The sequence below is a fragment of the Psittacula echo genome, assembly GCF_963264785.1.
Source record: "Psittacula echo genome assembly, chromosome: 12".
Taxonomy (NCBI): Eukaryota; Metazoa; Chordata; class Aves; order Psittaciformes; family Psittacidae; genus Psittacula; species Psittacula echo.
In genome coordinates, this window is record NC_137747.1 from 9,207,825 (window position 1) to 9,221,112 (window position 13,288).

Sequence of the window (13,288 nt, forward strand, 5' to 3'; positions counted from 1 at the left end):
AGCTCTTCCCTTTGTCATTCCCTTTCTTTGTTCTAGCAGAGTCACAGGCTCAGATTGGGCTCTTCTAAAACTGGCCTCTACGCTCACAAGAAGGTGTCTTTTCCCTCCCCTGCCTGGTGAAGGGTTTCACTTTGAAGCGTTCCTTTCCCCCGATCCCTCCCTCCTGGAGGAAGCCTTCCCCAGCTTCCTGCCTCTCACAGCCGGCATTCAGCAGCACTCCACCTCTCGGATGGAAACTCGCTTCTGTTCAACATCTGCAGGAGGAGATAGGGCCGCTTTCACAGGGTGCTGTCCTGTCTGGGGCTGATGCATCCACTACATCGCAGGGATTTCCTCCAGTTTTACCCATTTCCTCTCCCTCAGATGGTGACTGCAGAACTTCCTTGGATTCTTTCGCTTTTTGAGCACTTTGCTGTTTTCTCTTCTTCTTTTCCCACGTCCTGGCTGCTAAGGTTGAGTCCCTGGGTTTTCTGATGGCCTTTTCCATCATTGCCTGGGCACTTCACCTCCCCTCTGTGGTGCTGCCTTTGCCATGGGGTGGTTCCCGTTCCTTCTTCCAGGCATGATCAGTGATGCTGGTGGAGGAACATCTGTTTCCAGGTGTAGCTGTGCCTTCAGCTGCCCACGGAGATCAAACAGCTTGGACAGCACAAAGCACAAAGCTCAGGAAGCTCAGCTACAGATAACGGGAGGAAGCAACTGGAGATGATGGGAGGCAAGGAATTTCAGGGCACCTGCGGCTGCAGGAGGACATGACTGTGAATTGTGGCCAGTGAAGGAAGGACACAAGCACACGATGTCTAAACCAAAGGAGGTGCGTTTTGCTGCTGCTGACCAGGTGAGCTGCAGGGCTGGAGTTACATGGGGATCCCACCGAGTTCCACACAACGGGGAGAGAAATCCCATCTAGTTATCACCTGTTAGCAGCTCTTCCAAACGAGTCCCATGTTTCCCAATTGCACCTTTCTATAGAGGGCAAGGTAACACTAATGCTGCAGCAGCCAAACAGCTCCTGTGTCAAGCACCTCTTGATTTAACAATTCATCTTTTTCTGACTTATTTACTCCATTCCTTAATGTTTATCTCACTGGTGTCTCTTGCCTGCACTGCTCCTGTCCGTCCCAGCGCTGGCAGGTCCTGAAGGGATTCCAGATGTTCTTATTTACTCAGGTACATCTCATGATCCTCATGTCATTAACTCTTCATTGGCTTACGGGGCCTCCAGTAGCAGCAGCTCTTCTGCTGCATCCACCTTGGTGGCTCTTGAGGCCGTGGCTCCTGTTCCACCCAGAGAAAGCAGCTGTGCTCAGGGGAACACAAGAGCTGCTGGAGCAAAGAGTGGTTGTGAACCTTCTGAGGGCTTGCTAGTGGAAGGTATCCAACTGCTGCCGATGCTCCTGTGTCAAAAAGTCCCATTTGCTGGCCTTAGATTTGTTTTTTTGGTTGGTTTTGGTTTTTCAGTGTGAGCAGGAATGGAGCTTCCCTGTGAGGAGGAGAATTGAACACTGCAGTAGGCAGGGAGTGAGGGCTGCAGAGCTGCCCTGGGAGGCAACGGTGGGGCCTCTGTTGGCTTCCTGCACCTATGAGCACCTGGAGAGTAAATGATGCCAAGGAGCCAGAGGATTAGCTGCTGGGGTACCCAACCACCCACATTACAGAACGGCCTAGGAGAAAAACCCATAAAAATCAGGTTTTTCTGTTTCCTTTTGAGTTTTCCCTTTCCTCTGGGGTGAGAAGAGAGGTATTGTGCTTTCTGATAGAGATGTACGCTTAGATACACTGGTGGGAGACAGGGATTTGGCTGCCCCTGCGCTGGCTGTGGTCCAGTGTGAGTGATATTTGTTATCTGGGATGTCAGCAGAACAGAAGTGAGGAGAGATGCCGCTGACTCAGTCCTGCTGGGGCTTAGGAACCAAGTTCTGACTCAGCCTGTGAGATTCAGGGGTTTGAGATTAACCCCCACTGGGTCAGGCTGAGCTGAAGACAACCTAACAGCATCAGACCGAGCCCTGGAGAAGGATGCTTGTGTTCCCTTATGGGTGATGGTAAAGGGACACCAACGTGGATTTAACCCTCCCAGTGGCTCTTGGTAATGTGGAGGAGAGCAGGGAGGGGGCTTTGCCTGGGTTCCTCTGCCCTGGCTCTGCCTCTGCTTTGCCCAGAGCTCCCTGTGGAGATGTGCTATGCGTGGGGAGCACCAGAGCCTTGGGAACTCAGCTGCACCCAGGAGCTGGGCTCCCACTGCTCTTACTGCAGGGGAATTTCGGGTTTGTGGTGCTGAGATGCTGGGCTCTGGAGCTGTGAAGGGGGACTGAGAAAAGCACATTTCTTGTCACAAGCTGTGTGGGATCTGCATTGTCATGAGGGAGACCTCAGGAGATCACAGGCTGAAAGAGGTTGATAATTGCAGGTCTTGCTTAATAGAGAAAGGAAAGAGGACAGGAGCAGCTCTGCTCTGGAGCCAGGCTGAGAGAGCTGGGCTGGTTCAGCCTGGAGAAGAGAAGGCTCCTGAAGGGGAGACCTTAGAGCAGCTCCAGTGCCTAAAGGGGCTGCAGGAAACCTGGAGAGGGGCTTTGGACAAGGGCCTGTAGGGACAGGACAGGGGAATGGCTTTAACCTGTCAGAGGGGAGACTGAGATGAGCTCTTAGGCAGAAGCTCTTCCCTGTGAGGGTGCTGAGGCGCTGGCACAGCTCCCGGGAGCCGAGTACACGGTGCCCTGTGAGGCCTGCCAGGCTTCCTGTCCCCATGGGCAGGCTGTGGCCATGCTCCTCCTTCAAGGCCACTCACTTCCCCTCCACCAGCTTCCCCTGGGGCCCCGCAGATGATGTGTTTCACTTGTCAAGTCTCCATCCAGCTCCGCTCTGTGCCTGTCGTGTGCACTTTTACGTCTGAGGCCAATACTTCCTCTCCCTGGGTCAGGAAGTTTCCGCATCCCTGGCACATGTCACTGCAGGACACTCATCCCTGCAGTCATGCTTCCAGCTGGTCACGAAGATGCTGAGATGCACAGGTCCAGCCAAGGAGAAGCTCTCCAACAGAGCAGAGTGGTCTGCAGGGAGGTAAGACACCTATAGAAGCCCTTAGGATAAGAGTTATGACAGGCTGAGAGAGCTGGGGCTGTTCAGCCTGGACAAGAGAAGCTGCATGGAGACCTCAGAGCAGTGTCGGAAGGGGGCTGCAAGGATGCTGGAGAGGGGCTCTTCATCAGGGACTGTAGCGATAGGACAAGGGGTGATGGGTTCAGACTGAAATGGGGAGTTCAGGTTGGAGATAAGGCAGAAGCTCTTCCCTGTGAGGGTGCTGAGGCGCTGGCACAGGGTGCCCAGAGAAGCTGTGGCTGCCCCATCCCTGGCAGTGTTCAAGGCCAGGTTGGACACAGGGGCTTGGAGCAAGCTGCTCTAGTGGAAGGGGTCCCTGCCCGTGGCAGGGGTTGGAGCTGGATGAGCTTTAAGGTCCCTTCCACCCCAACCCATTCTGATCCTAAGCTCAGTGTCCAGGGTGCTGGCTTCTCACATGCAGCAGCGCTGTCACACGTGCTCTCACCCACGCCGAGCCCGCCTGGCGCAGCAGCCGCAGGCTGTGGGTGTTGTGAAGTGTTTCTGACTCAGGCTCCAGATGACATTGTTCGAGCAGAGCTCTGGGTTTTGTTGTTGCTGCCTTCCAAGCGGAATGGGCAGAGCCGTGCCCAGCTCCATCCTACCTGCTGCGAGCAGCACGGCACCGAAAGCTGCCACAAAACCTTCGAGCCCACAGAAAGGGCTTTTGTAATTTTAGAAGCAGAATTGCTGGGGAAACGAGCTGTGGGGGGATGAGTAAAGTGCTGCTTGGTGGTGCTGAGAGCCCAATGCTCCTGCCAGCCCTGCGGGACCAGGCTGCTCTGCAGTCTGGAGCGCAAGGGACCTGTGCTGGAAAGGGCAGGGAGGAAACTGGAAGCAGAAGTTGGGAGGCTCGAGCAGGCTGAGGTTACCCAGCATGGGGGAAGCAGGAGCTCTGCTCCTCAGGTGTGCTGGGGACATTGGGCCTGGTGGACACAGCAGTGTCAGTGCTTTATCCATGGGCTGTGGGGGAGTTATTGCTAATGGTTACATGAGGGAAATGCACTCAGTGCCTTCTGGAATGCTGCTTTTTTGGGGATTGTGCCTGTCTTTTCAGAAGCTGGTCTCTACATACCAGTACAATGAAGGTCTGTCAACCCTCAAGGGTGGCTCCTGGGGCTCTCCAAGAGCTCCAGAGCTCTTGGTGGCACAGCCAAACACACAGGGTGCCCAGAGAAGCTGTGGCTGCCCCATCCCTGGCAGTGTTCAAGGCCAGGTTGGACACAGGGGCTTGGAGCAAGCTGCTCTAGTGGAAGGTGTCCCTGCCCGTGGCGGGGGTTGGAGCTGGGTGAGCTTTAAGGTCCCTCCAATGCAAACCAGTCTGGGATTCCATGATCACAGGCTGCTAACAAAGGAGATCCATATCTAATGCCAGCCGCAGTGCTCTCTGCTGAGCTGGTCCAACGCTCTCTGTTCTTATTCTATTGAGCCTCCATCCAGTGCTTCTATTTCTGTCACATTAAAAAGTCCAAACTGCATCAGACTTCAAGCGACTGTAACGGGGGCAGTCAGAGGAGAGGCTGCAAAGGCCAGAGCCCAGGGAATTCTATAGATAACAGGGAAAGCACAAGGAACGTTTCAGCACGCAGGAAGAGGGCTGATGGCAAAGCCTCTGTTTAATTTGGATGTAGTTACCTTCAGTAAATACCCAACCAAGCCTCAAGTACCTGGCAAGTTCCCAGAGGCAACCTGCAGCCCTGCCTGCCTCCCAGCCCAAAGCAATCTTGCTGGCAGCAATGATGCACCTCTGTGTCGCACAGGAACAGGAGGCTACTGCAGAATGCAGGGTGAGACCACAGAGAGAGCAGCTGATCCAGCCGGACTCAGCTTCTGCTGAAGCAGGGACACCTTCCCCTAGATCAGCTTGCTCCACAGAGGCGGGCAGCATGCTTATAGCCCCTCGAGTTCATACCCTGAAGGCTCATGAAGAATAGCAGATGCATTGAGCAGGACCTTAGGAGCCAGGCTGCTGCCCGAGGGCAGGTCACGGGGAGGAAACACCAGGGCCTGATGCACTAAGATCACCAGCAGACAGGGAAGTACTCCACAGCACCCCAACTGCCATCAGCACCCTGCTTGTGGGTGTCAATCGGGGTTAAACGGGCCTTGGAGAACCCTGTGGGTGGGATAAGCTGGGTGTTTGCTGTCAGCCCGAGGTGTGCATTGCTTTTTAGATGGGCTTGTTCCTTCTGGTTGCAGGAGGAGCCGGGGCTGCCGCTCCACAGGAAGGTTTGCTACGCTGTTGGGGGCATTCCCTACCAGATGACGGGCAATGCCCTGGGGTTTTTCCTCCAGATCTTCCTGCTGGATGTCGTGCAGGTGAGTGGCCACTTGAGATGGGGTTATCTGCAAAGGGGCTTAGCATAAGCTCAGCACAATGGGGCAAGGGCAGAGTCTGGTGGGTGGCTAAAACCCTTGGAAATGCTCATTAGAATTAGATGTTCAAACTGCATCAAAATCACATCATGCAAATACTGGTGGGGGTGCAGGAGATGTTTCTGGGCCACTTCAATGCCTGGAGTGGTCTCCAGGGGATGCAGATGAAACCTTGGCTCGAAGGAGCTGCCTCGTGCTCACTGCTTGCAGCTTTTCACCAGGACTTCCTTCCCTTTCAAGCTATGGTTTCTGTTTCCCCTTCAGCTGGAGCCGTTCCAGGCCTCTTTGATCATTTTCCTTGGAAGAGCCTGGGATGCAGTTACTGACCCAGCTATTGGCTTCCTGGTCAGCAAGAGCCCGAGGACAAAATACGGCAAGCTGGTCCCATGGTGGGTGTCGGGGCTGGATGGGCTTATTGAGTACTAGCACCAGGAGGCACTGGGATGCTTCACTGGGAGCTCAACGTGATTGTGGCTTCTGGAGAATTCCAAACCTTAACGTTGCAAGGACACAAAAGATGACACAATTTGCAGTGGGGTCCATATGTCACTGCAATGAAACAGGAGGGATGTACTGCAAACCTGTATGCTTGCTGTCTCTCAGGGACCTCATGTTCTCAAGGCTTTGGTGCTCTGAGAGCCCTGTGTGGTGGCACATAGAGGCTGGCAGTCTGCTGTGCCAGCCGCTACAACCACAGGCAGATCTTCTGCACAGAGGGTTCCTGCTGCCCCCCCAGTTCTGCTGCAGGGCAAGGGCTTGAAGTGGTTAAGCAAGAGAAGAAGAAATGTTGGACAATTGGCCACTACTTTTTCACTGTGATGGACACTCACCTGAGCAAAGCTGCCTCCTCTCACATATCCTGATCTCACAGGCTCTGGTTCGGAAGCTGGGGAAGAGGGTGTGCTACATAGCTCAGCTTGTGCAAGGAGAAGTGTGACCACTGTATCTGAGGGTCCCATCTGAGCAGCTCCTTTCCTCCGCAGGATCGCGTGCTCCATGCCCTTCGGGGTGCTCTGCTACTGCATGATGTGGTCCAGCCTCCCAGATGCCACCCCCGCCGCCCTGAAATTCCTGTGGTACCTGTTCATGTACAGCTTCTTCCAGACCTGCATGACTGTAAGGAACGTGGTGCCTGGGGCTGGCTGTCTCACACAGCAGCCTGTACTGCAGGGGATGGGGCCATGCTCAGATGGGGAGTCCCAGAAGGGACCTGGAGGAGAGCAGTAGATGGGGGAAGCAGGATGGTGCAGACCATGCCGGCAGGGATAGGGAGATGGAGCAGTGGGTGCATTTGACTGCTGGGGATGCGGCTGGGCTGCCTGTGCATGGTGATGTGATCTTCTCCATCACTGCTTTGTGCAAACAGAGCAAATCACAGGAGAAGAGGGTGCCACTGAAGGCAGCATCATCTGCTGCGTGTAGGGATGAGGGGGGTGATGAACAGCAAACCAGGAAAGCAGCAGCCGGGGCTGTGTTTGAACTCTGCTTTCCCCAGTGCCACCACGTGCCGTACTCTTCCCTCACAATGTTCCTGGGAGGAACCCAGGGAGACCGTGACTCAGCCACTGCCTACAGTAAGTGTCTGTGCCCTGAGCCCCTGTCTGCCTGCATTCCTGGGAGAGCCTCCCCGGAGGAGGGAGGAATAAGGTCCTTTGGCTTGCAACAGGCTGCAGAGTGGATGGGGTAAACCAGGAGGTGAAACCAGGGATGAAACCAGTCATCTTCTGCAAAGAATTTACCTGCAGAAGCATTTCTTAGCTCTGTATCATCCCTGAGGGACTCGGGAGCCAGATTTATTGGTTCCAAACATTAGAGCATTGACTGCTGGAGCAGAGGGGAAAAAAACCCAGAGCAGGTAGAAACAGCAGGTCTCTGCTTCTGGGGAAGCTCTGGATGGTGGTGCCTCCGATTCTGTTCCCAAAGCCAGTCCTTTACCCTTAGGGATGTGTCCCAGCAGCCAGGGAGTGGACTGAGGTTTCTCTCTGGTTGTCCTGGCAGGAATGGGGATGGAGGTGTTCAGCACACTGCTCGGGTCAGGAATCCAGGGGCAGATGGTGGGCAGTTACCATGCCCGTATGAACGGCTGTTCAGTGTCAAATGAGACCCTGTTCAACACCAGCACCTCCGGCCTCACCGGCTCTCTGGACAACACGGTACAGGCTGGCCTGGCACAACCACCCTTCTGCTTCACATTGTACCCATCCCTGGCAGTGTTCAAGGCCAGGTTGGACACAGGGGCTTGGAGCAAGCTGCTCTAGTGGAAGGTGTCCCTGCCCATGGCAGGGGTTGGAACTGGATGAGCTTTAAGGTTCCTTCCAGCCCAAACCATTCTGTGACTCTATGACTGTCACTGTGCACTGTCTCTCATTTCCCAGCGTAGAGCCTATTTATTTGCATCCCTGGTCCTGGGCTCAGTCTATTGCCTGTCCTGTCTGGTTCTCATCTTCGGTGTCAAGGAGCAGCCAGGTAAGGTCCATTTAGATGCAGTCTGGAGGGTGCCCAGTGGCAGCTGGATGATGGTGAGGATGGGGCTGCAGAGGAAGGTGTGAGGCAGAGGGAGGTGGGCACCTGTTTGGATGCAGGGCTCAGAAACACAACAGATACTTGCATGCTGTTTTCTCTGTACCGAGGCAGGGGAGCTGCACCCCAGACACAGCAGTGCAGCCCCCCTGTGCCTCCCTGTGCCGTGCTTCTTCTGGCAGCTCTAGTGCTGTCTCCTCTCAGGACCTCTCAGGCCCCTGGGGAAGGTTGAGCTGCCCTTTGCCAGCTGCCTGAGGATGATGGTGGGACACAAGCCCTACACCCACCTGCTCTGTGCCTTCCTCTTTGCATCCTTGGCTTTCCAGGTGAGAGACCTGCCATGGCAGGAAGAGAATGCAGGGAATGAGGTGTCCAGGCAAGTTTATAGACAGTGAACCCAGGATCCCAGCCATGAACATCCCCATGTTGCTTTCCCAGATTACACAGGGGATCTTTGCCTTCTTCTGTACCCATGCTGCGGGGCTGGCTGGGAAATTCCAACATTTAGTGCTTATCATGCTGGTAAGTGAGCCCAGGCAGACCTTCCTGATGGAGAGGCTGATCCTTGAGGCACCTCAGCCTCCTGGAGCGATGTGTTGCTGTTTCTGCCCACCAGCAAGGACATGACCCATTGCTGAGACTCCTCTCTGATTCTCTCCTCAGGTCACAGCTTCCCTCTCCATCCCCTTCTGGCAGTGGTTTTTGGGGAGATTTGGAAAGAAAACAGCAGCGTCCCTGGGCCTGGCAGTGAGTTTGCCCATGGCTGTGGACTGAGAAGCCCTGTGAGGGGACAGCCTTGTCCCCAGCTAACTGTGGTGTCTGGGAGCAGAGCCACAGCTGGCTATGGTGTCTGGCCATGGCTCTGGCTGGGCAGATGGGTGCAGGCTCCTGTGAGCAGCAGGAAGGGCCCATGTGCTTTGGTTTTCCTTTCCCCCTCTGCACAGCTCATCATCCCAGCCCTGGTAGCTGTCACCCAAGTGATGCACAACTTCCTGGCCTTCACCTTTCCGGTGATGGTGGCAGGCTGCAGCATGGCTGTGCTCTACCTTTTGCCATGGTGAGTGCAGGCATCTCCGAGCCTCCTGTCAGGCAGAGAGGAGGGGAAGGATTTAGGGAAATCACCATCCTTGATGTGCCAAGGCTGCCTGTTTGCTCAGTGCAGCAGCTTTTGAGGGACGTGTGGAGATGGGACTGGGAAGGGACATGGATGGGATTCATGGTCCTCCAGCAGCATCCTTCCATCTGTGCTCAGGTTTGGCAGCAGCATGCGCAGGGCACTGTTTTCATTCTCTTTCTGAAGCATTCTGTATCTCTCTGCTGCTGGGAGCAGCCTGGGAGCAGCTATGTCTGTGTTCAGCTGCCGGGTGCCACTGACATGTCCCTGCGGCTGTGTCCCCCCAGGTCCATGCTGCCGGATGCAGTAGATGACTTCATGCTGAGGAACCCCGGCTGCCTCAACCTGGAAGCTCTTTTCTACTCCTTTTATGTCTTCTTCAACAAGTTTGCCGGGGGTCTTGCCGTGGGGATATCCACACTAAGCTTACAGTAAGCCCCACATGAGCACCACCTCCCCCCTTGTGTCAGCCCAGCACAGGCAGCTTCCACTGCTGTTCTCTAGAGTGTTGAGAGGAGGTGCTGGAATCAGGCACAGGGGAATCCAAATTTGTTTTTCCAACATCTGTTGGGAGCAAGAAAAGCAGAAATCCCCCAAAACCTGAGCCCCCAAGACCAGGCTCTAGAGGAGAGCAGCAGAAGTGCCTGCTTGCTCTCTGTGATGGTCTGATGGGGCTGGGGGAAGGAAAACCATTCTCCTCTTTAGTTTTGCAGGTTACCACGCTGGAGACTGCACATCCAACCCCTCTGTGGTCCTCACCCTGCAGCTTCTCATGGCCCCGGTCCCAATAAGCCTGCTGCTCATTGCCATATTCATCTTCTGCCTCCATCCCATTGATGAGGAGAGGAGGAAAGAGATAAGAATGGAGATGGAGGCAATGGGGTAAATTTGAGCTCCTGGAAGCCTTGGTCCTAGCCCAACATGAAATGTTTTACAGGGAGACTGTGTCTTCAGTGCAGCTCCCCATGCCTGGGCTACGATCCCCTCAACGGGTGCACTTCCCAATGGGTTTTGGGGTACTTTGGAGGTTCAGACCAGCTTTCACGTGTGTTGCTGTTCACAGACACCAGGTACAACCAGAATAAGCCCTGGCTGGCAGTGGGTGAGCTCACCGGGATGGACGCGGAGCTGCTGCGCTCTCAGGATGTGCTGCTCTCAGGGAAAGCCATCACTTCCTGTTGTTTCCTGTTCCCTGTCCCGAAGGCCTGCTTTGCATCCTGCCCCCTTCCTGTCCCGCTGGACAGATACAGGGAGCTCTGACACCTCACCAGAGCTGCTTTCTCCAGGGCTTGGCCTTGCTGGTCTTTCAGCAGATCCATGCTCTCTTCCTGGGACAGGCTGCAGTGCCAGCGAGGAAGGGCACTGGGGTGCAGAGGTGTCACTTCAGCTGTGGGAAAGCACACACAGAGAACACTGGGGTTGTTTTCAAAAGGAAGCTCTTTTGGACCAGATTTTAGGGAAAATACAGCACAATCCTTGTGCTTAGGCTGCCGTTTCACAGGGAAAGGGTGAGGATTTCTTTGACCAAGGGTGAAGCTCAAGCCAGCGGTGGTTTAAAGCATGTGGTGAAGCACTGGTGCCTGGCAGGAGGCTGTTGGAAACCAGCTCTGTCCATCTGCCTGTGCTGTGTTACCCGAATCACCTCTGGGAAATTGGGAGCTTCCCAGCAGGAATGAGCTGCACTGCCCTGGTCATGCAGCTGGGCAGGATTGTGGCAGCTTCTCCTGCTTTCTGCAGCTTGGGAGGTTATGGCACAAGTGTCAAATGAACATCACTCATCTGGGACAGAGACAAAGGGAATGGCTTTAACCTGCCAGAGGGGAGACTGAGATGAGCTCTTAGGCAGAAGCTCTTCCCTGTGAGGGTGCTGAGGAGCTGGCACAGGGTGCCCAGTGAAGCTGTGGCTGCCCCATCCCTGGCAGTGTTCAAGGCCAGGTTGGACACAGGGGCTTGGAGCAAGCTGCTCTAGTGGAAGGTGTCCCTGCCCGTGGCAGGGGTTGGGGCTGGAGAAGCTTTAAGGTCCCTTCCAACCCAAACCAGGCTGCGATTCAAGCTGGTTTCATATCGCAGCCCAGAGCTATCTCCCACAGCAGCCTCTCACAAGCGCTGCTCAGCACCCCCACATCTCTCCTGGCAACAGTGAGGAGGTAGCAGGGGGAAGAGGCGAATCAGCCACCCCGTAGCTGTCAGCGGGGAGCCGAGTCCGCCCCGTGCCGAGGCAGAGCGGGAGCGTGGTTATTTTTAGGGCAGGGGCTGCGTGTGCCCGTGGGCTGCCCCTGCAGCTCCCAGCCTGGTGCCCACTGCCACCAGCCCAGCAAAACAGCCCCACTTGTGCACGGAGCTAACGGGAAGCCTCGTGTCCTGCAGCACAACTTTGGATCAGTGGGAGAGATGCTTTAGAGCTGCGTCAGGGCACCCGCAGCCGCGCCGCAGCAGCTCCGGCTCAGAGCCATTTCTCAGGCACACAAAGAGCCTCCTCCTCATTTCTCCCCTCTAGTTTTCCTCCTCCTGTTGTCTTGGTTTCTGTTGGGTGAAGGGTGCTCTGTGGGATCGCCTGAATAAGCCCGTGCTGAGGCATTGGGAGGCTCTGCCCGCTGCCACCGCAGTGCTTTCAGCCTTGGTGCTGCTGGATTTATGAGCAAGCAAATGCCTTTGAGCATTGAGGAAATGTTCTGATTGTGGAGAGTATAAAATCCTGCAGAAAGCATGGATTACAGAACCATGGGATTGTCTGGGGTGGAAAAGACCTTTATGCTCATCGAGTCCAACTGTTAACCCAGCACTGCCAAGGCCACCACTAACCCATGTCCCCAAGTGCCACATCTACGTCTTTTTAATACCACTAGAGATGGTGATCCCACCACTGCCCTGGGCAGCCTGTTCCAATGCCTGAGCACCCTTTGGGGCAGGAATTGTTCCTCAGCTCCATCTACACCTGCCCTGGCGCAGCTTGAGGCCGTTTCCTCTTGTCCCATCCCTTGTTCCTTAGGAGCAGAGCCCAGCCCCTCCTGGCTCCATCCTCCTGTCAGGCAGTTGTAGGGAGCAATCAGGTCCCCCCCAAGCCTTCCCTTCTCCAGACTGAAGCCCTCAGGTCCCTCAGCCATTCCCCATCACACTTGTGCTCTGCACCAGCTCCATTGCCTTTCTCTGCTCCGTGCAGTCAGGGACCACAGGCCCCATCTGCGTCATGCTACAGCATCAAGCAATGGAAGGCACCCTTGGTATTTCAGCGTTTAAGAGATGCGAGCAAGGAACAGAAGCCATTAAAACCCACTCCATCCCATCAGGTGCTATTTTAGGTCTCCCCCCCCTCATGCCCCACTTTACCGCACTTGCTGGGAAGAGCAGCTTTTCATGAGCCTCTTGGCTGTCCTTGGAAGGTCCCGGTTCCCTTGCGGATGCTGGAGTTCAGCTCTTGAAGTGAGGAAATGGGACACTTTGAGCTCCTTGTGCCTGGAGCAGGTCTTTATTAGAGCAGGAAAGAAAAGAGCTGCTGCTATCACCAGCAGAGTCCCTTTGGAGGGGTTGGTCAGCCCTGCTGAGCCCGCCTGGTAACATGGGGCCGGTGCTGACCTTTGCCTGCGTGCTGAGGAGCAGCATCAATGTAGAACATGGAATCGTTTAGGTTGGGAAAGACCTTGAGGCTCATGGAGTGCAATTGTTAACCCAGCACTGTCAAGGCCACCACTAACCCATGGCGCTGAGCACATCTGCACGTCCTTCGTATCCCTCCACAGATGGTGACCGCAGCACTGCCTTGGCAGCCTGTTCCAGTGCCCGTTCCAGTGCTTGTTCCAACGCCTGTGCACCAGTTTGGTGCAGAAATGTTCCTCATATCCAGTCTAAATGTTCCCTGGTGCAACCTGAGGCTGGCACCTAAACTAACTCAATGCACGAGATTCATGGGTGTAAATGTCACACACTGAATATAGCAGCATGTCAAGAGATGATGATTTCAGCGGTTCAATACAGCTTTGGAAGGACACAGAATCATGGAATGGTTTGGATTGGAAGGGACCTTAAAGCTCCTCCAGCCACGGGCAGGGACACCTTCCACTGGAGCAGCTTGCTCCAAGCCCCTGTGTCCAACCTGGCCTTGAACACTGCCAGGGATGGGGCAGCCACAGCTTCTCTGGGCACCCTGGGCCAGCGCCTCAGCACCCTCAAAAGGGGGAACAGGCG

At 55.2% G+C, this 13,288-nt stretch overlaps 1 protein-coding gene across 1 annotated transcript; it reads left to right on the top strand.

The window, feature by feature from the left end:
- Positions 1 to 716: 716 nt before the first annotated feature.
- On the top strand, positions 717 to 13,142 carry LOC308226272 (sodium-dependent lysophosphatidylcholine symporter 1-like). The gene is made up of 15 exons (XM_080627843.1): positions 717 to 838; positions 2,803 to 3,060; positions 5,296 to 5,415; positions 5,737 to 5,861; positions 6,456 to 6,588; positions 6,968 to 7,046; positions 7,471 to 7,625; positions 7,848 to 7,938; positions 8,197 to 8,318; positions 8,431 to 8,514; positions 8,656 to 8,739; positions 8,937 to 9,049; positions 9,394 to 9,537; positions 9,812 to 9,988; positions 10,170 to 13,142. Exons 2-15 carry the CDS (start codon positions 2,974 to 2,976, stop codon positions 10,189 to 10,191), a joined length of 1,536 nt encoding a protein of 511 aa, XP_080483969.1. The 5' UTR covers positions 717 to 838; positions 2,803 to 2,973; the 3' UTR covers positions 10,192 to 13,142.
- Positions 13,143 to 13,288: the final 146 nt, after the last annotated feature.